This window comes from Mytilus californianus, unplaced genomic scaffold (genome assembly GCF_021869535.1).
Source record: "Mytilus californianus isolate M0D057914Y unplaced genomic scaffold, xbMytCali1.0.p SCAF_2, whole genome shotgun sequence".
In the NCBI taxonomy this organism is placed as follows: Eukaryota; Metazoa; Mollusca; class Bivalvia; order Mytilida; family Mytilidae; genus Mytilus; species Mytilus californianus.
In genome coordinates, this window is record NW_026262668.1 from 123015874 (window position 1) to 123042036 (window position 26163).

The 26163-nt window shown below is 32.4% G+C and overlaps 1 protein-coding gene across 1 annotated transcript in view; it reads right to left on the reverse strand.

Moving 5' to 3' along the window:
- The window catches only part of LOC127730865 (uncharacterized), a 65211-nt gene that overhangs the window by 13373 nt on the left and 25675 nt on the right, over positions 1-26163 (reverse strand). Inside the window, exon 2 of the mRNA XM_052239475.1 lies at positions 669-923. Coding sequence (XP_052095435.1) covers positions 669-923 — 255 coding nt within the window. The remainder of the gene's footprint in view (positions 1-668; positions 924-26163) is intronic.

Below are 26163 nucleotides of genomic sequence, written 5' to 3' on the forward strand. Positions count from 1 at the left end.
CTTGTATTATTTTTAATTTTAGTTTCTTGTGTACAATTTGGAGTTTAGTATGTCGTTCATTATCACTGAACTAGTATATATATTTGTTTAGGGGCCAGCTGAAGGACGCCTCCGGGTGCCGGAATTTCTCGCTGCATTGAAGACCTGTTGGTGACCTTCTGCTGTTGTCTGTTCTATGGTCGGGTTGTTGTCTCTTTGACACATTCCCCATTTCCATTCTCAATTTTATTTAGTCAGCTTCCTAGTTCATAAGGTTACCACTTCCAATGTACCCTCATTTTCCAGTGGCATTCCAAATTTCCCGCCTTTCGTCCCTGTCGACCCCCTATTATAGGATCTATACCCATTGTATTAATTGTTTGCCACTGGACATTAAGCAAACAACAATCAATCTGTAAAAAGACAATGTTTGCGGAATAGGTAAACAAATATAATTTACATGAAAAACTTTCCAGGGGTATAAAATCGCTAAGTGTTTATGATTTGTGCATTAGTTTCGTATGCATGTATAAAACAAAGAAGCTTAGTGAAATAAACCAGGAACTATTTAAATAACCGACAGAGCTGAATGTTCGATTTAATCGCTTTAAAGCTAAATGATGGAAAATAACAAATTGAAAACGATACATGAATATAAAAGATGTCAATGAGAATTATCTAAAACTAACCTCGAACACATCTGTACGATATCATCATCTGTTTGAGGGTAAAACCTTTACAGTAAGACCAGATCTGATCTTTAAGTCCGACAGTTCCGCATGAGTTCTGTCCATCACATATACTGAGGATTCTTGGTTTTTCTGGACAGGTATAATTGTGAGGTAGACAGGTTACATCAATAAGTCTCAAAATACGACCAGGTTCACAAACAAGTTGTTTTCCACTGTTTTTACATGCATCTGTGGTAAGTATGTCGGTTATTTCTAAAAAAAAAAAAAGGAGCTAAATAAATAAATATGTTACATCAAATAACAATAACAAATTCCACATGACAGCCGATTCTTTACTGCAAATGTATATGTACATTCTAGTAATCATAACACAACTAAGTAACTAGTTAAACGAAAACAAAATGGTCATGAAAGTATCAATATATTTGGTACTGCATTAGTGGGACAGAAAAGAGAAATAGAGAATATTATCAATTGTATTTTACGTTGGGCACAACACATCTTTTAGAAAACAAAGCAATGATTTATAACAAAACAAATGCCACAGGAATATTTTCTTGCTGGCTGTTTAGGTAATATTGATATTGATGATAGTAAGATTCAATTCAAAAAGAAATATTTCCCTAAAGCACCATGGTCGGTATAAACATGGTTTGAGTTTTGCTGACAATTAAGAGCATTTATATTGAAAATCAAGCAATAACTCTTACAATTATCTCCATTCTGTTTTGTGTTATGACAGCATAATATAATACTGTGGTGAAATAAAAATCATATCATGAGTTACACAAAGTTTATTAGAAATATATCAACTTTTGAATACCAATAATATTGATTTCGAATATGTACATAATGAGTACTACTAGACATTGGCGGGTTTTTGAAACAAGCGTTATGGTTTCTGAGTTGTGGATCAATGGCAGATAGTTTTCTTTGACTAGTTTTATGAATCCATTTAAGAAGCAAAGTTAGACCTGCTGATTTTTTTCGTGGTGGTAAGTTTTTTGATCACTGTGAAAGACAAATAAAGTCTGTGTTTTAGGAAATTTTAAAACAATATGTGATATATTTTAAGGTGGTCAGGTCTCAGAGTGTTAGCACAGATTTTAAAGAACTAAAGTATATGTTATATATCTATTTGAGGTATACTGTATGTCCGTTTTTTAAACTCTTTAAAAAATGTTGATATCAAGGTATAAGCACATATTTCATGTTTAGTTTAGTTATCTATATGACGTGTACTAACCGTCAACTTTATTAGGAAAGTATACATGAATATAAAGATATGATTGCCAATGAGACAACTGTACAGCAGAGACCAAATGACGTAGAATTTAATGAATTTTCTTATTTCGATCTGTTCTTCAATTCTTCAACTCCTATATATTTTTTACGTTAAAATAACTTATTGGTCAAGCTAAAACAAATAATATCATATGACTTCCGTTCACACACCATGTGTTTCTGGAATAAAAAACATCAGGTTCAATCCGTGTCAACAAATATGTATAATGTATACTAAATGCGCTAATGGATATGTAGAGAAATTGATATACATATAAAATTATTTCTCTAATTCTTCGTCAATTTATCCCTTTCTGTACCCATTGTATAAAAAAAATTTAATCAACGTGTTGTTCGTTTGATCTCATGCAGTTCTTCATTGGTTAAAATCCGATTATGACGTCGAATTTTCTTGCTTTCCTCTGAATTTCCTATTGTGACGGCATGAAAAAAGGCGACCATGCCTGATAACGTCACATAGAAAGAACACATCTTTTTGCAGATCATTCGAAAAGAAGGAATAAATTTGCTTGCGTATTGTTTGAAAATCATTAGAGAAACAGATTCCACCACCAAATCTCGTGTAATACGATATTTATCCACTCTCGACAGTTAAATTTTAAATATTTAAAACGCTCGGCGAGCCTCGCGTTTTAAATTTGAAAATTTAACTGTCTCGAGTGGATAAATATCGTATCACACTCGATGCAGTGGTAGAATCTATATGTATTACAGTTACAGTAACTGCTGTTATGTATAAAATGATGGTTAATATATTGAAAACAAGGTTGCCAGTGTTCTTTAATTGTAAGTTTTGTTTATATCATAGCATCAATTGTTGCCTAATTTATTTTGATTGATGTTCCTTGTTGCTTCAGAGCTTGTAAAGTGCTGTCTGTTTGCCATACGACGGGACAACAACAAATGGTTACTGTAGTGGTTTACATGTTTACTATTTGGTGTTTAATCATGGTCACTGGACGTTAAGCAACCAACAATCAATCATTTAATCATGGTCATGTCTTGTAAATGTAATGCGATATTGACTGTCTGTGTTGTAACTTAATTTCTATTTTACAGAAGAGCAAACAGAATGACATTTCACTAAAAACAGAGTCGATTCCAATTATTTCTGTTTGTTTACATAGAAAGTTAATGTTATTCTGAGTTTTACAGGGAATGATTTTCGTGACAGAATCGATTCCAGTGTCAGTGTTGTAACATGACGTTTACCATAAAAGTCGGAAATTGGTTCTCGAAGTGCCATGCTAGACCAATTTTCTAGAGGATTCACACAAACATTATGTAATCATGAATAACATTTAAAGAAAATGGAGATTTAAGCCCAAATACCAATTCTAAATCAATAAAGTGATAGTTTGCATAATAGACTGAAGAAAAAAACTTCCTATAGCTTTAATATGATTTCATTTTAATATTGCCGTTATATTATGGGGTAAGCGCTGATCAGGTCTTTTTAGCCATTAAAACAGTATGCATTATTTCATATTTTGTACAGATTAACAGGAGTTGAAAATATCATTCATTGTTACAACTAAAAAACCTTTCACTGATCCTTAAGACGACATACCACGACAAAGAGATACTGTCATGCAAATACGACAAAGAGATGCTGTCATACAAATCAGCAGAAGAGATATCACAAATCTTAAGAATAAGAAAATAAATACACTACACAGGCAAATTTTGCTCACGTGAATTTCACACGAATCTCGCGTGAAATTCACGTCAAAAATTTCACGTGAGATTCACATCAAACGAGCTTATATATGAAACTCACGTGAAATTTTCATGTGAATTTCACTTGGATTGAGATTCACATGAATCTGACGTGAACTTTACAAAAAAAAAAAATATTTTTTATAATTTTAATTAAATTTGAAAATTTAGATGTTATTTAAATAACTTTTTTTCTGAAAAAAATTCATGTGATTTTCACGTGAAATTCACATGAGATTCACGTGAAACTCACATGAACTGATTTCACGTATAAACTCGTTTCAGGTGAATTTCACGTGAGATTCACGTGAATTAATATTCACGTGAAATTCATGCGAGTGAAATTTCCCGGTCTAAGAAAATAAACTTTGGTATTTAAAAACTGTTGTAATTACTGAACAAAAAATCAACTTTAATTAATCTAAGCTTCGAGAAAGTTTATTTAACTTTGACCTCATCATTGTTTATCGTGAAACTAATTTTGTATCATCTTTTAACACCCATGCATTACTACTTCTGGACACCACAACTGTTGGACTGTTTTTAATCAAGGGAATCATTCTCCCTGCAGTCAATTGTTGAGACATAAATCATATTTTTTAAGAAATGGTTTGCAAATTGTAACTCATCCAAGTTAACAGTATATTTGAGATCCAGTTTTACAATACAGAATCTATATATATTTTCCCACTTCGGCATATTTGGATAATAAGAAGAATTTAAGTATGGCGTCAACATGGTTATTCGGCTGAAAAAGTAACTTCCTTTCATTACTTCTTTAATATGCTAGTTAAGTGCCAATCGACAGTCAATTACGTCCAAAATAATTATCGTAATAAGACCATGTACTGCCATGAATAATGGGAAACAATTATATATACTGTTGTGCCTTTGAATTATTCACAGTACATGCAGATAATTAAAGGTTTATTGACCACTTACAATGCATGGTTTACTTCGAAGTTAGTATAACTTTTGAGGAAGTTCACGGTACAACGGTACAAAAATACTAATTCATCAATGATCAAACTTTTATAAAATGCTAAGTGATCTATGATTAAGTGTCCTACCTAAACCTTTAGTTTGGTGCGTACCTGATGGCTAATATTACAAACACGCGGCGTCGTGCATACAACTATCGGTATCATTTAAGAATTCAATGCTCCCTTTTGTAATTTTATTGGGATGTAAAAGCGTTGACCGATTCTTATTTTTTTACAGCGCTTCATACTAAATATGTGCGCACGATCAACGCTTTTACAGGCCAATAAAATTCCAAAAAGAAGCTTTTAATTCTTGTGCTATGCAATTACGAGTTTTTATCAAGATTTTGTTGGGTTTTTTGCCTATACATAATAGTGACGTTTTAATTGGAAACACGTGAATGTTGAATTTTATTCAATAGACAATAGACAATACTTTATTATTAAACCTCAGACACATAGGTGTACAAGAGGACATCGTATATACACGTATACACATTTTTATACTCAATACATTTACACTACACATAATAATGCATGCATGCATGGTAAAATACAGCAAAATGTCAATTTACAAATTACCATAACATTCAACTCAAAAAAGACAAATATAAATCATAAGTATCGTGTAAGTATTTTTAAAAATATTGCTAAGTTTTTGTAAAGTTCTACATGACAAAATGTTAGAAGCTGTTTTAATTTGTACTCCGTTGGATTTGCAGTATAAAATTCTGGTATATATTTATTTCTAAGCAGTTTTATTTCCTGTTTTTGACATTTGAATAGATAATGAAATTCATCTCCTATCCCGTTTCCACAGAGATGACAAATTCGCTCATTTTTTGGTATTCTAGACCATCTTCCCGTTTCTACAGGAAATTTTAAATTTGAGCATCTGAATTTTGCTATATAAATCCTGTCACACAGCTTCAACTTTATTAAATAGGTTTCCAAACGAAATTCCTGTTTGTAATGTGAATAAAATGCACCTCTTGAAGAGTTATTCATTTGGGAAAACCAATGTTGGATAAATTGGTCATTCAGTTTTTGTGAAATAATGTTCTTTAAACCCAGTTTATCTAATGAAAGTTGATTTTGCCAAATAAAACTAATTCCATTTTCGTCAAATATGGATTTAACGTACGTAATCCATTTAAATTTTGTGGGGTATTGAAAATGTAATTTGAGCATTAATTTATACATAATGGAAGATAACTTGTTATTCTCCAATAATAAACTATTCCAAAACTTCACCATTTTACGTTTCACAATAATTTCCAAAGGGAATCTTCCGAGTTCCCCATACACCATATAATTTGGTGTACTGCTTCTTAATTTCAAAATATTTTTGCAAAATTGAAGGTGTATTTTCTCAATGCTATCTTTACTTTCAAATCCCCATACCTCTGAAGCATATAATAAAACAGGACTAACCAATGAGTCAAAAAGTTTAAGCTGCAAATCGACGGGAATACATATATTTTTTATTTTTCGGTATAGAGCATACAAAGACTTCTGTGCCTGATCAAGAAGTTTTTTTCAGAAATATTTAATTTTGGAAAGCATCGCAATTGCTTTGAGTCAATCAAAAGTACGGATTCTTAAGAAACATACATATAATGTAATAATAAGTCTATGTAGCGTCCACTGTGGCAATACAACGGTAGTGGACAGTCAGTCCTCGGAGTTATGATCTTTACACAAAACCAAGAAAAAAAATGCACCAGAAACAAAAAAAAAAACGAATTTCAGCATAAAAAAAGCGCAAATTTCATACTTAACGACTAACGTATATTTTCATTCAGGTCAGAGTTTGTGTTCTGCTTAAACGACGAATAAACATGTTTGAAAATAAAATTTGTCAATGGTGGAACCGAAGCAGTAGTAGCAATAGAAACTAATAGTTCCACCCGTGATACGATGATATGTAGGCTTCTGATATAAATTTTAGAAGACACAGAACATATCGGAAAGAAAAAGACAGATGAAACTTATGATGGCAATGAAAATTATTCAGTACTTTATTTAAACGTGTTGTCTAAAATCAAATCAACAGTTGGTTCATGTCTGTCATATTTGTTTTTTGTAAATGTTTTATTATAAATTAGGCTGTTAGTTTTCTCAATTGAATTGTTTCACATTTTTCATGACGAGGCCTTTGGGTTTTTCTCATTGTCGAAGGCCGTACGGTTGCATATAGTTGCTTACTACCACCTCAATTGAACTTTGGTGGATAGTTGTCTCAGTGGCAATCATACCACATTTTTATGAAATAACACTAGAAGAACACTCCCGTGAACATATGAATAGGATTATAGTGTTATTTAATATCATTGTCAACGTATAAAGTAGATTTATTTAGTAATCACTGATGATGAAAGAAGTAAGAGTTCTACTACGTCAAGTTCAACTGCTTCATTACGTTTGTTCTGAACTAAACGTATCTAGTTTTAGATCAATCTTATTTTTATTTTAAAACGATGTGTTATATTGTTTGAAATTCTTGATTGGCATTAAATGGCCGATTTTTTTTATGTCGATACCTTGTGATGCGTTATTGTTTTTTAACTCACGATATGCTTAGATGGAAAACAGGACTATTGTTTTAAATCATAATCGGATAATGGAAAGGACCTTCGGGAATAATTTCCAAGCTATTCTCAAAATAACACCAACCTAAATAATGAAAAGTGAGGATAACAAACAATAGCCTTAGGACACCTTAATTGTCATATCGATTCATTCAGTGTGATAATTAAAGATGCGACAAATAAAAAAAGGCCTCCTCATAGAGTGTAATATAGATTATTGTGCACATAAGAAATGATTTTAAAAACTGTTACAGGAACAGATTACATCTGTAGCTGATGCATATGTTACATGTAAGTTGCGATCAGATATGGATCATCTGATCTATCAAGATTTTTCTCCTCCTGAAGTATGTTTACACAACAGGTCTGACGACCACCTTTTATACTTCTATGTCAGACCAGTGAAATGATCGCCCTAGAAGATGCAGTAATCTTAATTCTTCAGAAGCATTAACATTTGTCACAATATAATTGCGTGAACCCCCTGAGTGGTTCACGCTTATATATATTGGCGAGTTTTGGATGTGTCTATGGGCTAGCCTGGCATCCTGGCCCAATCATATGTAGCGGAGCAAATTAGTAGCCAGGACCCCAGGCTATCTATGGGCCACTCGATATCCTCGGAATCACGATTCTCGGAACGTCTCGAAAATTTTCAATCATTTAAACAGGTAGTTATTTATGCCTTTTCTATGGATAGACTACCACGTGACATTGTATATTTCAACAGTTTCAACAATTAGGAAAGGTTCATTTATAGATTTGAATGTAAAACAATAAAGACTAGGTTGCGTTCTAAAATCATTTATATGTTAGAACCTATTTGCCTTTTGACAAAACATATATGTATTTAATAATGTGCATGTTTATTAAATATCAAGTGTAATGATAACGCAATTATATAATTCATGCCTTTGAGATGGTCCCTCTACGTGTAGTGTGTGTAGTATTCAATACACCTGGGAATAGTTTATTGACATACAATGACCCAGAATAAACTGATTATTTCTAAAAGTTTATCATTTGATATTTAGTATTTCAATCATAGCATGAGAAAATATCGGAAAGCATGAAGAAAGTTAAGAAAACGATATTTCTGTTAAAAATATTTATCTAAGGTCGGAAACACAGTTGTCGGAAAGCAGAAAGGTAATCAAACAAAAGGATTTTTCTGTAAAAAAATATCTAATTTCATTAATAGATACTACCAGACTAAGAGAATATTCATTGTTAAGGTAAAACTGAGAATGAATTTATTCCTAATAACTATAGAATATAATTAACAGACTATAAGAGAATATTCATTGTTCAGGTAAAACTGAGATTGAATTTATTCCTAGTAATTATAGAATATAATTAAAATTGTAATGTATACGTGCATTATGTCTCTCAGGTTTGATCAGTCATAACATTTTTGAAAATTATGTGTAACGTATGAGCACCAATGAGCAGGGATGCGTCCCCAAGTTGAGCTAAATATCTGAATTTTAAACGGTCGTGAATGAAAAAAATACTTGGGTGGTTTCAATTCACAAGGATTTCAAATCCTTGCATTTCACAGAAAAAAACGTAATTAATATTTTACAATAATCATAACAAAATTAATTACTATCCTAATGCCAATTATTTTATACTGTTTTAGTATGGATCTATAAGTCTCTGCTTATATTTTGTATAACAATATATTCATATAGTGGAATGTTAGACATTTGAAAAGAGATTCATTTGATAAATAAAATGTGCATCCGTAAATACTTGACATTTGTGTTTTTTGATAATATATTCAAGCTATTTTCGGAAAAAAAAGTTCACTAACAGGAATGTATGTTTATTATAAAAAAAAATTTTGTTTTTGTTTTATTAGGTAGTTTGACATCCGAATTCAACTATCAGATTAATATATGTGATGACGCAAATGCGTATTCTTATCCAAAGTATCCGTACGTGTGCTTTCTATTTACTATTTCTTGCGCAAAAACAAAAATACCACGTTCATGCATGAATATTGACGTATCTAAATTCAGGACACAGCAGTAAGAGCTTGACATGTGACTTTCAAGCACGGCCATCATTGCTTACGGTATTCTGACCTCTGGCTGTTTCTCTTTTGTTTTCTTTTTTTTTTTTGAGTCACTGTCCTTTTATAAACTTTGACATTTTCGAAATGCCAAGGATTTTCTACCCAAGAAATATATTACTTAACTTCGTACTTTATTTGGCCTTTTCAACTATTTTTATTCGAGCTTCACTGATGATTCTTTGTAGACTTAACTCGCGTTTGATTTACGACATGATAATCCTAGTATCTTTTTATATCTACATGTCTTTTTATATAAATTGGTTCTTTTGGGAGTATATACATAAAACTTCTGAAAATAAGATATTTTCAAAACCAAGTTTCCCTGTAGAATATTTTGATTGATTTAAGTAAAATCAGGAAATCCTTAAGATTTGAGATGTTTTGCGAGACCAAAATAAGTCTCTTCATAAGAGGTCCAAATGAAGCTGGTGTGTTATTCTCAAGACAAATATACGAAATCTTCTTATAAGTTGCATGCCATAGGGTTTCTCTTCACACGTAAAATCATTAAATGGACTTTAAATTTATCTATACAACATCTACCATGAGTACAGACAACTTCAATAACGAGTTGATAATATGAAGGCATCCATGCAGGAAACAAAATATAAAGATATGATAGATAAAATAAATGCATCAAGATTATAAAGCAAACTGAGTGCTACCTAAATTTAAATTGCGATTGGCCAAGTTTGTGCAATTTGCATTATACATCCGGTTTGTAGAAACTGGGATATGCAATAGGATTATAAAAAAATGATGTGCAATCCCAAGTAATAAATGCAATAGTCGAGCTTTAAAATTTATATTCAAATGGTAGCTGTATATACACTTTTCTATTCACTACTACCCAACATTGCTTTCAACTGACTTGTGCAAGAATATACACACTATTACATATTTTTAATAAAAGTAGTTTAACTTCATCAATATCTTCTTCTATTCAAAGTCAATTATTTCAATTGAAAAGCAAACATAAATTCAGCAACTATCTTTTTGTGACCAGTCAGCGGTCTTAGGTTCACGTATTGCTTTTCTTTTTTTTAAAGAAAGCAACTTGTTTTTTTTAAATTTGCAACAACTGAAAACATCTTCAAAATTGTAATGTTAGCATTAAAGTTATAGTAAAGGTTTCCCTGTTATAGTACTGGTTCCATAGATATTGAAAATTATCAATTTACTTTCATTTTCAATTTCAAATGTTAACTTATATTAAATAAGCTACAAAATAGAGGCTATAAACACAAGGAAGTCCTGATGTATAAACTCACTTCAATGGGAGGGAAATTTAAAGTTCATTTGATGATTCAAATTTGATTGCAGTATTCTTGTGCAAGTATTAGAATTATTTCAAAAGGTGGTAAAATGTTATATGCAACTTCAATCTGATTTCGTTAATTTGCTTTTGTCTAACCATAAATATATATTTACATTAGCGTTATTCTCTAAATAAGTTTTATATTCGTAAAACAATATATAAAACAGAATATTTGAAATATAACTAAAAGAGCTGGCTCTGTTTGAAAAAAAAACTGTGACAAGAGAATACATCATTTGTTCTTTATAACGTTTAGAGATTATAAATATTAAAAAAAATTCTGTCTTCCATTTTCTTTGGATTTTTCATTTTTGAAAAAGCAAGACGTTTGAGATGTCATTAAAATATTTTATTGACGGCTGGTGGGAACTCATATTACCCTTACAAATGCAAAAAAACGAACTCTGATGACAACAAGTGATGGGAACCTAGAACTAATTCCAATAGAGTATTTCCCTTGGGTACAATGATCGGTATAAGAATGGATGAGTTTTACTGACAATGACGTGATGTGTTAACTTTGTGAAGATTAGGTAATAATTCTTACATTAAATTTCTTCTTGTCTATGATATGTCAGCTTGATGTAGTATAATAATGTAATAAAAATCATTTCGATGGTTACATAACTCTCTCTGTAAACATCTCAATACCAGAAGAACATATTTAAATGTGTAACAAATAAGAAGTACTAAACATTTGAGATCAATTCAAATTATCCCTTAAATCACAAATTGTCCTTACAATTACAAACTATCTTTACAATCACAAACTACCCATACAATCACACACATCCCGTACAATCACAATCTATCTTTACAATCACAAACTACCCGTACAATCACAAAATACCCATACACCCTACAAGCACAATCATAGATTTGTTGTTATGATTTGCTTGAGTATTCTTGCATGTTATTGAACATCACTAAAACACTTGTATTGTCGACTTATCATCATAGATACCAGGATTAAGATTAACTGCACATCCGTTGCAGAAAATTGATACCTTTAAAGTAATTCTTTGACTTAATTATGACGTCTACATGGTTCTTGTGCAGAGGCAGTTAAATCCTATCATTACTCAGGTAATATACAAGTAATGAGTCAATCGACAGCTAAATGTCCCAGATAATTACTGCAATAGGACCATGTATAATGGGGAACATTTATAGTGCTATTGAATTCTTTACAGTATAAACAGATAATTGAAATATATTGACATTATAAATATGAAATTTAGTGTCCACCGATACCGTTTACTTATGTACACGTATCTAATCATAAAACCAGGAGAAAGGCATATACAAAATCTATATTGTTATTTACAAAAGGTCTACCAATAAAAGTTCATAAAAGAAGTAAGGATAATTCCCTCTGAAATTATTTTACACAATATATAGATAAGCACCTATAGGTCACATTAAGGCCTTCAACAATGAACTATACCGTATACTCAGCTTTAAAAGGTCCCGACATGGCAAAATGAAAAACAATTCAAAGGAGCAAAACAACGGCCTGATTTATGCCAAAACACTAAACGAAAAACAAATATGCCATACTGCAACCACCGACAACCATTGAATCACAGGCTCCTCGCTTGATACAAGCATTAAAAGAATGTGGTTTGGTTAAACATGTTTGTGAGCGCTCAACTCCACCCTAACCTTCGACAGCGATATAACACCAACACATAAGAAGAAACAGAAAACATCAGTTGGCAATGGCTTGCCTTATCAGATGATTTAAGCTTCCAAATTGTAAACTCTCTATTTGTATGTAGTAAAATTAAAGCAGCGCCTGCATATTGAGTATATATCATACAGTTAATAGTAGTACGATATTCCAGAGCTTGTGTTTCCTATCATGATTTAATGATTGCTGCTTACAAGGAAGCTATTAAGCCAAGGGTTCCAAGTGGTAAAGATGATCAGTGTCGTTCATTTGAAAGTTTTACGGACACCATCACAATCATGTTGGTTGACCGTTATGAAATATTTGTGTAACAGATGAACAAGTATATGTTCCTGTTGTCGCAACTACATTAATCCCGTCCTCTCTTCCTCTATTGTGACATCATCGAATGAGACTTACAACCGGATTTGTACTTGGTTGAATAAAGCGACGATAGCCACATGGAGAGCAGGACCTGTTTATCTTTTCGGACACCTGAGTTCATCCCTGGATTTTGGTGGGAGTCGTGTTTTCTATGAAGTGTTTTGTGGACTTCTTTTCGTCGTTTTTTCGTTCTTTTGCCAGGGCGTTGTTAGTTTTTCTTCGACTTATGAGTTTTTAATATCCCTTGCTATCGTTCGCATCTTTTTTTTAACATAAAATCAAAACACACAAAGTACCGATCTAAGAGTGCTCGGAGTTACTGAAAACTAGTTCAAAGTCAATACAATTAATAAATAAATCATGTTCTCCCAGAACAATGACATTTTCCCAGACGTTTCTTGTTCAATCTTCATGTGTGCTTTGAGGGGCCTCGGTGGCCGAATGGTCTAAGTAGTCGAACTACTGTATCACTATCCAGTCAACACTGAGGTTGTGAGTTCGAATCCCGCACGGGGCAGGTGCACTCGACTCCAATCTTTATTGACTAGGATTGTCAGTTTTCCTACCGAACCGAAGACCGGTGGTTCTCTCCGGGCACTCTGGCTTCCTCCACAAATAAAAACTGACCGCCACGAAATAGCACAATAGTGTTGAAAGTGGCGTTAAACACCAATCAATCAATCAATCAATCAATTAATCATGCGTGCTTTGAATTTTTAACACCATTAAATGGCATTATCTTTAAGAACATGTAACCAAACTATAAATGCTTAAAGATGGCTCAACTCTTTCATTTTGAAGGGTTTTGACAAAGAAATTCATCAAATAATTCAATAAGACTAAAATAAACTAAAAACCACTAAAACCAAAATTACACCAAAAGTAAAGTTATGAATTGTCTTTCAAATACAATCTGGATTAAATTACGGATGTACTGCAATGTAACATCATGCAAATACACGTAAAATGCAGATTTTATTAAGACTCTTGAATATAAAATCCTAGTTACGGAACTTTAATCCGGTGAGTGAAAAAATGCTAGGAAAATTGATCCTGTAATTGTTTTCGTAGGTTATGATCTTGAATTAAACAAGAATATTAAAGAAGGAAACATGCAAATGCTATACTTTTCTGTTTATGCGTCCTTGCCTTGAAATCGTGCATTGTTTTGAAAAGATGAATTTTTACTTGTTGTCTTAGTGGTTGTCATTTATATCAAATCTCCTTATTTTTATATTGTTTCATTCTTATAGTACATGATAATTTTCACTATCATTCCTTCCGGTATATTTCTTCTGCTATTGATTAAGCCGTCAAATTCTCACCGAAATGATTGTCTATCAAATTACTACTGACAAATGGAACTTCGTCATTCTACATATTTATTGATTCTTATATCTAAAAGCGAAAATCCATGTACAAATTACGTGTTCAGTACTATTGTGGTATACATGATATTTCATTGGTTTGTAATGAATACAGAAAATCTGACTCTCAAAACACCTTATTTTTCTCATTTATGCAATTTTTCTGTAAAAGGGTTGAATACGAAACAATCTGAATCATTTCGTGATTAATAAGGCATGTACAACTAGTACTCTCTATATAACCCAAGGTGGTAGTCTTCTGACTCTTATAAGTCGATTGACAACCGCTTAAGCTACAATTATTTTTTTTTTATTCAATTTCAGACGATTCTACTTGAATGTTAATTTGTCACCAGATAATTGCTTGTGGACAACTTAGATGAATGATAAATGATAATGCGACAGTGGACATGGTAATAATGTCAAATTGTATCAGGAAATGGTATTCCTGTTATTAGAAGGATGGTTAGTATACAATCAGATACAACAAATTGTCTTGTCTCTGATTTATATGTCTGAAAGTTGTTCAGGCAAAAACCCTTAATGCATTTTTCATTGACAATCGTAATTACTGTAATTCACTCTATGAAATTCTACTGCCCAATATTGGTCGATTGGAATCAAAAACTGGCGCTTACGACCGTGATTTTATGGAACCAAGACCTGGCCGCTTATTACCCTGATTTTATGAGATGAGGATTTCTGGCGCTTAAGACCGTGATTTTAAAAAATGAGAATTTCTGACGCTTACGACCGTGATTTTATGAGATAAGGATTTTTTTTACGAAGTACATTCTACATTATTCCTGCCAAATTTGGTTTGGAATAGCAATTTGTTTCATTCCAGAGAAGAAAACAAAATTGGTGATATAATATGGGGTTCAACGAGAATATGTGTGGCAATATTGCGTCCCTGTACATCACCCGATCAGGGGAACAAAGAAAGATTCTTTGTAAAATATCTCGTGATTATTATTCTTATATAGATACCGTTTAAGATTGATTGATTTCTTGTTGGTGTTAAACGTCAATTTCAGCACTATTGCAGCTGTCAGTTTTTTTAAAGTGATGGAGTAAGCCGGGATTCCTGGGGAGAACCACCGACCTTCTGTTGTTAAAACTGACAATCCTAGTCAATACTCTAGTTCAGGGAAAGCTTGTTCGCGACCTAGAATTCTGAGTGGGTCAAGCGTTTAATTAAAATTCATGCGAGAATATGCGAGATTTGGATGAACTGGGGGCAAAGTCATTTGGTACAAATCAATATTCGATGTTAAGGACGTCCTTTTTTCCCGTTTACCTGTGAAGTCGTTGAGTGTCATCTGTTTTTTTGGTTTATGTTTAATAAAGTAAAAAAAATATTGTGAAGAATTTCGAGACCTAGTGTTTGAAAATTACGGGAGAAAATTGGGAAAGAAATTTGAAGGAAACTTGAAATTTACCTTGCAAATAACCAAAACGAAATGTTTGATAAAGAAGGAACGAGGGCCTACAAGTCCCTGGAAGCTTCTAAGAACTTTGAGGAAGTTTATGTGCAGAAATATCATCTTTGGAGATTGAGAATAATTTCCTGATACATGCTGACGTAATGGCATTAATTGCCAAAACAGTATATCATTCAACGGTGACACTATACATAATTTATTCTCTTTGGCATGTGTCGGGCGGATATAGATAAACAATTTAACCCATATGATTGTCATGTAAAACGGAGCTTTTTGAAAAGTTGTTGCTGGTCATAACACAAAGTCGATATCATGAATGATATTATGCGATGTCACATGATTCAATAAAATATAACCATGGATTCATAAATGTTATGTTTTCAATATTGTATAAATAGTCTGATCGTTTAACCTTGGAACAGTAAATACGTTCCTTGTTCAACCCATAATAAAAAAAGGTTCCCATTAAAACAAACAGCTACAGGTCGTCGTATGGAATTAAACTCTTAGCAAAAAAGCCACACCCACTAATAAGCTGTACAATGTCTTGACTCGGACTGTTGCATTTTGAACAAACAAGTGAAAAGTCCAGCGCAATATAGAACAAAACAGTTTCAACATTCATATATCATTATCATGATCTTGACCTGCATGGATATGCATTTAACTTGCAACTGGACGATTAAACAAAACGGTTATTGATGACTGCATGAAAAACTTTAACCTCAGACAAAACCTGAATTTAGCTGTTAAGGAAAAACGAAATCCATCTAGTAGTAAAATACGGAAAAATGAAAATAAATATTTGCAAAATTTTGCCCTGGATACTGTATTTTGGACATAAAGAAGCTTCTGTCCCAATTTTCCGAAATTCCATTATGTTTGACAAAGATTTTGATGTAAAACAAAACTTTAACCACAGACTGAACCTAAATGCTGACGCAGTCGGCGTTAAGGGCATACGATACAGTAGAGATCCCTCGTTGATTTTTTCTTGAAATTTTTGTACAAGGTCAATTTCAATGTGTACTTTTGATATATGCAAGGAAAAATACACCTTCATGTCTTACTTTTTGAGATAATTTGGTTCGAAATTTGCATATTTGAAGGAAAAACCATGAAATTTCATAAATAAGGACTTTTAAGAAAAGTAACAATACTTTTGAACGAACAGTCATAACTTAACCGGGTTTTATGTAGAGTGTTCCCTTGATCCATGGCATCAACATGCTGTAACAAGTTTAAGGTTAAATCAAATTATTATTGTCTGAATTTATATTACTAATAGTGAAATAAAGAAATTGACAAAATTTTTGCGTCTATTCAGAAGTGCAGAAAAAATTCGATCGTTGATTTTTTCTTAAAATTTTGGCGGAGCGTTCTTTAAACATTACTTGATTGATTGCAAAAGAAAAAGCTGGGGGTCCATGTGCTTGTTTTTTCAATAAAAGCAATAAACCTTGATTTCTAGTGGCAAACGGGACGTTTGCCAATAAGGCGCTAAACTACGTTGAAATAAGTTTTAATCGTTCACAACGTCGTGAAATCATTCCCGCCGTTCACGACTACGCTGTCAAGTTCAGTGGTATAGCCAAGGTTTTTTTTTTCGAAAGCAATGATATAAATTTTCAAAATTTATAATGCTTGTTACTCGTAAAATAGCATAAAGTATTTGCCAAACCTTTATAAATTGTTACGAAACTTGAATAGAAAAAGTATTCTTAGACTAGTTAATTACTTTTAGAAAAGAAATGTTAGGAAACAAAAAAGATAAATGTGATAAAAAAATTAATTTGCATCTCTGTCCGACATTAGTCCTACAATTCATGTAGACAACACAGCTTGAGTATAGTTTTAATTATTCAAAAGGCCCCGACATGACAATATGTGAAACAATTATAAAGTAAGTGGGATAATATAAAAATAAGGACATTTGGTATGATTGTTAATGAGGCAACTATCAACCATAGTTCAAATGACGAAGATAAACGCAATTGATGATGGGAGTTTTTACCGACCTTGACTGGCTACACAGCCCTCGCACGGTCGGTAAACGCAATTAAATGTCACCGTACATGGCCTTCAACACAAAAAAAAAACCAAACCGTATAAAGTCAGCTTTAAAAAGCCATATGAACACAAAACCCAACCTTAAAAAGTGAATATTTAGAGCTGTTTCAAGCAAATTCATGTCGTAATTGTCTCTGTATAGTCCATTACGGTGTAGTATAACATTTCATAGGAAGTACAGCAGTCGGTATTAGAGCATGATTATTGAAATTGCATGATTCTGTATCAATAGATAAGATTGTCCTATGGGTATTTTTTTTTTCTTACGGTACATATAATTATTGACTTACTTGTCTGTATTATACCTCCAATCTAGGAGTGGATGCAACCACATTGATTGTCCGTCCGTCCGGTGGTCCAACAAATATTTTATTTCTTATCTGAGAAACTACCTTACAGTAAGACTTCGAATTTCGCAAACAGCTGACATCAATGAGTTGAAACTTGTGAACACTATTCTGGTCTGTCAGATACCTAATTCCTGTGTGTCGATACTTCGATTTTTTTCTCCCAATATGTACATAAGGGATATGCTTGGCACATCAACGGGTGCGTTTTTGTTTTGTTACGGGGCTTATAACTTTGTCTTTTTAACTGACAGTTTTTCTTCATACACGTATATATTCCACTGGGTTAAATTCTAAAAATGCCGTTAAACTTTTTAATTTACCTATTCAAAGTCAGGAACAGTATGATGCGTTGTCTTTATTTATTATGTTATTTTGTCATTTTGTTGATATTCTCTGTTAAATTTATCCGTACAATTCTCCATACGATTTAGAGTTTGCCAAATGGTGTAGATACTATGTTTTGATCAAGACATTACGTTGATATCTAAATTAATTATTGGGCTTTTTGTGTAGTTGGGTTTCTGTCTCATCGACGTATTATCATTTACATAGCTTTTATTCATTTCCTATATGAAGTAAAACACATACAGTTATGAATGTGGATTTGATTTTTTTTTCACATTTCAAGTTAACACTGTAGACTTCATTATTAATGAATAAATATAACAATTCTCGTGATATGGCCGATTTTCTTAGCAGGTACTTTTCTCAAAATCGCGCAACCGTATTTATGACGTCAGTGGATTTTCCGCAAAAGTGACTACATCTAAAGAAACGTCGCGAAATGTAATCGTCTTTATTAGAAACATCGCGAAATAAGAAGGTTCTGATTAACAACGTCGCGAAAACAACACAAAAAGAAGGATGTATGTCAAAAGATCCAAGTAGGCAGTTATTTCACTCATAAATCTTGAAGATCTACTTGCTTTCGACAAGACGACAATCATTGTTTTTGTTTTGTCTAGAGGGGGGGGGGGGGGGTACTTTTTCCTAAATTAATTGTAATATTACCAAAATTTTTTTCACATTTATTATCATTTTTCTACCTATAAACGTGAATTTTCTGACACAAAAATAAATATACAACAGCACTGTTCATTAAAAGTATGTAATCAAATGCCTAACTATATATATATGCGTGAAAATTTACTTTTTGAAGATATAAAAAAATATATAAAGTATCTTTTATTCTGTTTAAGATCTTATAAAATCTCACTGAAATTAATTAGGTATTCTGCATACTATATAATGTATGCTTCACGATAAGACAAGATAAAATGCTGATCGACCCAGATCCCCCTCCTTTCAAAATTGTCAATATCTGATGCATTTGAATTAAGCACAACAATACCTTTATGTAAATTTAATACACGCATGCAATCAGGGCTAGTATTTTGAACATACGTTTTAACGGTAAATGTCAAACATGATTATAATTATATAAGGGTATATTAATTTTGTCCAACTGTCGCCTGGTGAGATTAATAGTCTAAGGTAAAACTTTATGATACCATATGGCCAAGGTGTTGATTGACTTTTATTTTTATGACCTAAGATATGGTAATGAAATAGCACCCGTAACTTATTGAATATATCTGCTAAGTGTACATCACAGCATGAATCTGTCCATTTTTGCGTGAAGGTGACACGCAAATTCAGGTGACATATCAAACCGTTTCTTTTGTAATTAAGGTTAATTAACATAACAGTCAAAAATAATCTGATTACAGTAATAACGACGCCGATCTGATAAATCAATAAACTGATAATGCCCCCAGTTCATCAAATCTCGTATCTAATCAGTCGATAACGCAAAATCACGATCAATCTTGCACATGCGCATTGTTTCCCTGAACTAGAGTATTGAGAATGGAGTTGAAGGCACCTGCCAAGTGCGGGGCTCGAACTCACAACAACCTCAGTGTTGACAGGATAGTGATAAAGTACATGATCTACTTAGACCACTCGGCCATCAAGGCCCTTACAGTTTAAGAGGGTTTAGCCTAGCAGTACAGAAGAAACATACATTTTAATAATAATCAATTAGAATCAAGAATTCCTTCTTTGGGTCATCTTTTTCTGATTGGAAAAAAAACTCTTCGTAAAGGAACATTCAGACATTCTGTTAAGTATATCGTACAATAAATATATATATTTATTAAGAAACTATCCCTTTACAAAAGGACACATGCAGGCAGGCTACCCAAAAATGCGTATTATAGCATATACAATAAAAGTTTTAAAAAGATATTTCCAAGTGTGATATCCCATAGAGTTTTGGCATTATAATCACTATGTTACCTTTATTGGATGCCATATTTCATATGGTATCCCGAAAATTCATCCGAGTATATATGAAAATGTCTCAGCTTCGAAACGAGCCATCATACACTACCAAGTTTACGATATAAACAGAGGATTTGAAGAACATGTTACTATTACATGTACCGCCTACCTTAAATGAATTTGCGCATATTGATCCAGTTGGGATCTTGTACACGTTCATATTATTACAAATGGTCAAGTGAGTATCGAAACTTAATTTTTAAGGTAGTTACCATGAAGTTGTGGTCACATCAACTTGCAACTTAGTACACATCTTCATTTTGATGTAAAACATTAAATGATATATGCCAAATTAGGGTTTTGACCCGGTGGTAAATTAATTGGTTCACTGATCATAGAAAAGCATCGCCATTTTGTCCTTTGGACGCATATTCTGGCTTTAATGTGTCATCTTCCTATATATCAATGACTTTGAACTAGTGTATAATCTGTTTGCCCAGTCTGTTATCAAGTTGCAATTAAGATTACTCTTGAATGGACTTTTTACGTCAGGCGAAACAACCATTTAGATAAATGTTTTGACAGGAAAATATAGAAATGTCTATTGATAAATACCGAAGTTTTCTTTGAGATTCTTTGTTTACACACATGGTAATGATGTCAGAATATTCACCATGTTGAATGTGGGCAGTATTTAGAAGAAGAAGAAGAAGAATGTGCTTTGATTGATTGTTTGGTTGCACATGTGTTGTTTATTTTCAGTGATAATAATTATCCAGTAGTTTTATGTTAGTACTATGTGTTGATTGTTAAACAGACGATGAAATTATCGCTGACTAGTAATTTACTGTTGTTTTAATTGTTTTGGTCTTTTTATTTCCTTACTTTCAGCATAACATGACTTTGATAAGAGGGTGTCTTTTGTATTTATAATTATTGTGTAATGTTTGATGGATGCAAAATGAATTTCATTATCACATTAAATTTTGTTATTTTTCTTTGTTTATTATTTATTAATATTTCTTTATCTGGTTACGGTTTCAAGTTGGTTAGACTGTTAACAAGAATTAAGCTATAATGGTTCTGCCGTTGATATCCAGAGAATTGTGTCCATTTCAACCATTTATTTAGGCCTGTTCATGACAATATTTTCTGTTGTGTATAGCTCATATCAGATGAATTTACATTTGTGATAAACTGTTTGCTCATTTATTTTTCTTGTCTGTATACTTCTCACAGAAAAATAGATATTTAAAGCATCCGAACTCACTTCAAGAAACGCGATCACTTGATAGATTGTCTATAAAAGCTGTGAATTTGAGGCTGGTTAACATATACACGGCGACTGTGGATATTTTAATGTTTTCGATGATATTTTCAAAATGCATATAAATAATTCTGTTTCTCTGCAAAGAAGTTATGATAATTTCGTTCCTAGTTGATGACTTCAATAAAGCTGTCTGTCCAAGATGACATCTTCTATAAAGCTCATTTTAACAAAAGTGCTTGTTATAAAATGACTAGTAATGTAAGAGCTATAAATGCTCAACACGAGTGTTGATTGTTTCATATCACAGCATTTTGTTATATACTTAAAGATTTTTTGTTTTGTTTTGTTTGTGAGGTTTTTGCTTCTCCTTAACGTGTTCATTTTTTATGGATACATTGTGTAACTGCGTCATTATTAACACGTATACTTTCCAAAGGTCTTGTACGTTGTAATGGAAAAGATACGTTGTTATGTGTATGTGTAAATGATGTTTGATATTGTTTGTAGTTTTCAAGCTATTTTTGGTGTACAAATCATACCCAATTATCTTATGTTAGAAAATGTAAATGTATGATGTAATGCATCTTTACAAATACTCTTGCAAATAGGGTCCTATTCATTCAGATTTCCGGGATGTACAAATACGCAGCCACGTCCGAACTATTTGGGGACAATACATAAACATATAAACATGCATGAGTGGGATAAGAGGCTTTGTAGTTGCTTTTTCCGACAGGCGTCCGTTTGGCTGTGCGGAATGTATAACTACACAGCTATGTCTGTTTTTGTTTGGGTGTATAATATTACACAGCTGCGTGTGTGTTTTTTCGGATTTGAATAGAATATCAACCGCTAAACACACGGAAGCTTTTTGCCCGTTCGGTGCGTTCACTCGCCAAAAAGGTTCACATTGTGGCTAACCATATCGATGAGCAGAAAATCAGAAAATCTATACTTATATGTTCCTGAGATATATGTATGTGTGTTATTGTGACATGCATATAAAAAATCTTTATTTAAGTTATATCTGAATATAGATCCATATTGTCATTTACTGTTTATATATTTGAAACACTCCAGATCAAATAATAAAGACAAAAAGGTGCCATCAACGAAAGGTAATAAATAGAATTCAATTTTCTTCAAACAGACCAGAGGAACATGCGTTCTTGATAAATAACATAACACGTGCGAATCAATTTAAAGAATAGACAAAACCAGATAAAAATGAGTTTAGCTGCCAAGACACAACTTAAAATTCTTTAATAACTACTACTAGGTACGTAAATATGATTCAACCTTCATAAATACTTGATGTGTAATACTTCTAGGGTGGAGCAACACACTTATAAATCTCAAAACAACTCATTCTGTATCACAGTACTTCATGTTAAGTTGGGCAGTTTTATTTTTTTATTCTGAACAACTGTACCGTTAGCTGACCATACGCTTATTCTTCACAAAAAAAAGATAGATGAGTGTTGTCTTTTTCTTACAGGAAAAACCAAAGATGTAATGCTCTTTCAAATATCCAAGTCTTTGAATAGAACCGAATTTTATAAAAAGAAAACAAGAATGTGTCCATAGTACACGGATGCCCCACTCGCACTATCATTTTCTATGTTCAGTGGACAGTGAAATTGGTCAAAACTCTAATTTGGCATTAATATTAGAAAGATCATATCATAGGGAACATGTGTACTAAGTTTCAAGTTGATTGGACTTCAACTTGATCAAAAACTACCTTGACAAAAAAAACTTTAACCAAAATCTTTAACCTGAAGCGGGACAAACGGACGGACGGACGGACGGACGAACGAACGGACGAACGAACGAACGAACGGATGGACGAACGAACGGACGCACTGACCGAAAAACATGATGCCCCTAGGTGGGGCATAGAAAAAAAGAAGGAACGTTTAGATTGTTAACCGTTTCTAAGACAACAACGGTTGCCCAAAACTTGTGTACATTATACAGCTACAGATCATTTGGAATATTATCCTAAACTTCAAGACGTTTTGAATTATTATTATTCAAAACTTGAAAAGAGTCGCAAAGCAATAAAAGAATTAAAAAAACCCACATAAATGATTTATGATTATAAATTATTAACTAAACAAGTGAAAAAAATATATCGAAATCTCCTGTGTACAATTATTTCAATGTCTGGTGATTTATGTCGCTTGATAATATCAGTTAAATAGTTTTGCTAATGAATCATCTATACACTGACGTACTAGAAAAATCAATGATACACAATAACATTTAATTACAAAAACTTAAATACATGTATGAGCTATATATAGTCTTCTCTTAACTTTTGCTGATAAATGATAACACTTTTATGTAAATACTATTATATAAGTCAGTTGGAACATGAGTATATTCGTCACTTCTCTTGGCCAAACAGTGACAAGTAATGAAATGAAGTTATTATTTTGTTTATTATTATTATTATTATTATTATTATTATTATTATTATTATTAGCTTCTTAAAAACTGAACATAAACATTCATTAAGCTTTTTATAAAATTTCCGTAAGTTATATAAGTTAGAATAGATTCACCTTCTCTACTGTTTAAGAATGTCTTCCTTAATATAATATATACAGAAACCCGTGGGCTATGTGTTTGATTCTTCGAAAAAAAAAGTAAAATCACAAAAATACTGAACTCCGAGGAAAATTCAATCGGAAAGTCCCTAATCACATGGCAAAATCAAATGACAAAACACATCAAACGAATGGACAACAACTGTCATATTCCTGACTTGGTACAGGCATTTTCAAATGTAGAAAATGGTGGATTGAACCTGGTTTTATAGCGCTAAACCTCTCACTTGTACGACAGTCTTATCGAAGAGATACTTTCGCCATTTTCAACACAAACACTTGTAAAAGAGAGGCGAAAGATACTGGGCAAAGGGATATTCAAACTCATATGTCAAAAAACAAATTGTCAATGACATGGCAAAAAAAAGGATAATTGATACCAGAGTGAGCTCATGTGCACCGGAATTTAAGCAGATCCTGCTCCACACGGTAGTACCCGTCGTGTTGCTTATATAAGTTTAAAGTCAATGATAGGTCTAATTCGGTAGGTCAGATTCGAGGAAAATAGAACGGTATTGTCGTTACGGCAATTGGAAGATTTCCGTTGTCATCTCTATGAAACAGATTTTACATAACGGTCAATTATATACAGGTTGAAATACTATCATTAAACAATGACACCATTAAAATTGGTTGCATCCAGTAAAAGCAAATTAAACTCAGCATAACAGTTTAATATGTATAACATATTTAAGCATTACAAATCTTTTCATACTTTGAAAATATTTCGGTTTTTTTTACGTATATATTGTATTGAAATGCTTTTAAACAACGTAAGTAACGGAACTGTATCACATACCAATTACAGAACTGAGCTAATTTACGAAGTTACAAAAGGCTTTGATTATTTCAAACCATAAACGAGGACCGTATTTAATAAGAATCACACAATAGACAGTGTAAATGTGTTATACTTAACGACAACATGGATATAATGTAATTGTTTGTCAAATTAGAAACTCTTCTTATCAAAAAGCATGAATACTTTTAAGGAACATGGTAAACTGTATACGGACAAGGCGCTATATTCTATGAACTCTGAAGTCCCTACTGTGAGCTTAAAATTTGGTTTGTCTGTTCGCATAAGAACGTACGCGCAGTTACTTTTTTTTAAAAGTCATTATAGATACCAGACTTATTATTTTAAATAGTCTTGACACGCGTTTGGTCTATACGAGACTATACGAGACTAATCAATGGCATTTGAAATCAAAACAAGTGGAAGACAAAATCAAAGTTGTAGAAATAAAACAAAAGTTGTGTCACATTAAACATCTTAAACCAGCCTTTAAATATAACACTCAGATTTAACTGATCATCAGTTTGGCATAAGAAACCTTTTATATCCTTTACCGTAACAACAACTTAAGTGGAATCTACTTCCAGAAAATTCATTACAGACACATTGCATGATTGACTGATAATCATACGACATTGGAAACAGTAATTACATGGGAACTACATTTAGAAAACTGTTAATGTATAAAGTTTTCATGCATATAACCTTGTGTGTATTAGGCAACATGGAAATTTGTCTCAAAAGTAATGTTCAACCAACTCGTTTGAAATCATATAAAGAAGCAAATATATCTACGTTTATCACTATGTTTTAAATAAAAGTTTGATCGATACAAAATGAATTGGCATTCTGGTCTTGGGAGAAGAAACAAGAGGCTCTCAAGAGCCTGAATCGCTCACCTGTAATTTTTTGCTTAAATCTTTCATCAATGATTATTTTTGCTTTTTAATATATATTAATGAGTGGCTTAACAATTCCATTGAGATGTTCTTTGTATCTGTCATATTTTCTTCAAAAGCAAACAAATACATTTTACCCCTATGTTCCATTTTAGCCATAGTGGCTATGTTTCTTGACGTACAAGAAATAAAATACAAAATTTATACTAGATACTCTGAAACTCATTCAGCCCAAGTTTGGCTGAAATTAATTCAGCAGTTTCAAAGGAGAAGATTTTTTAAAGTAAGCAAACTAGATGAACAAATTGTGAAAAATTGTCTTTAAAGGGCAATAACTCC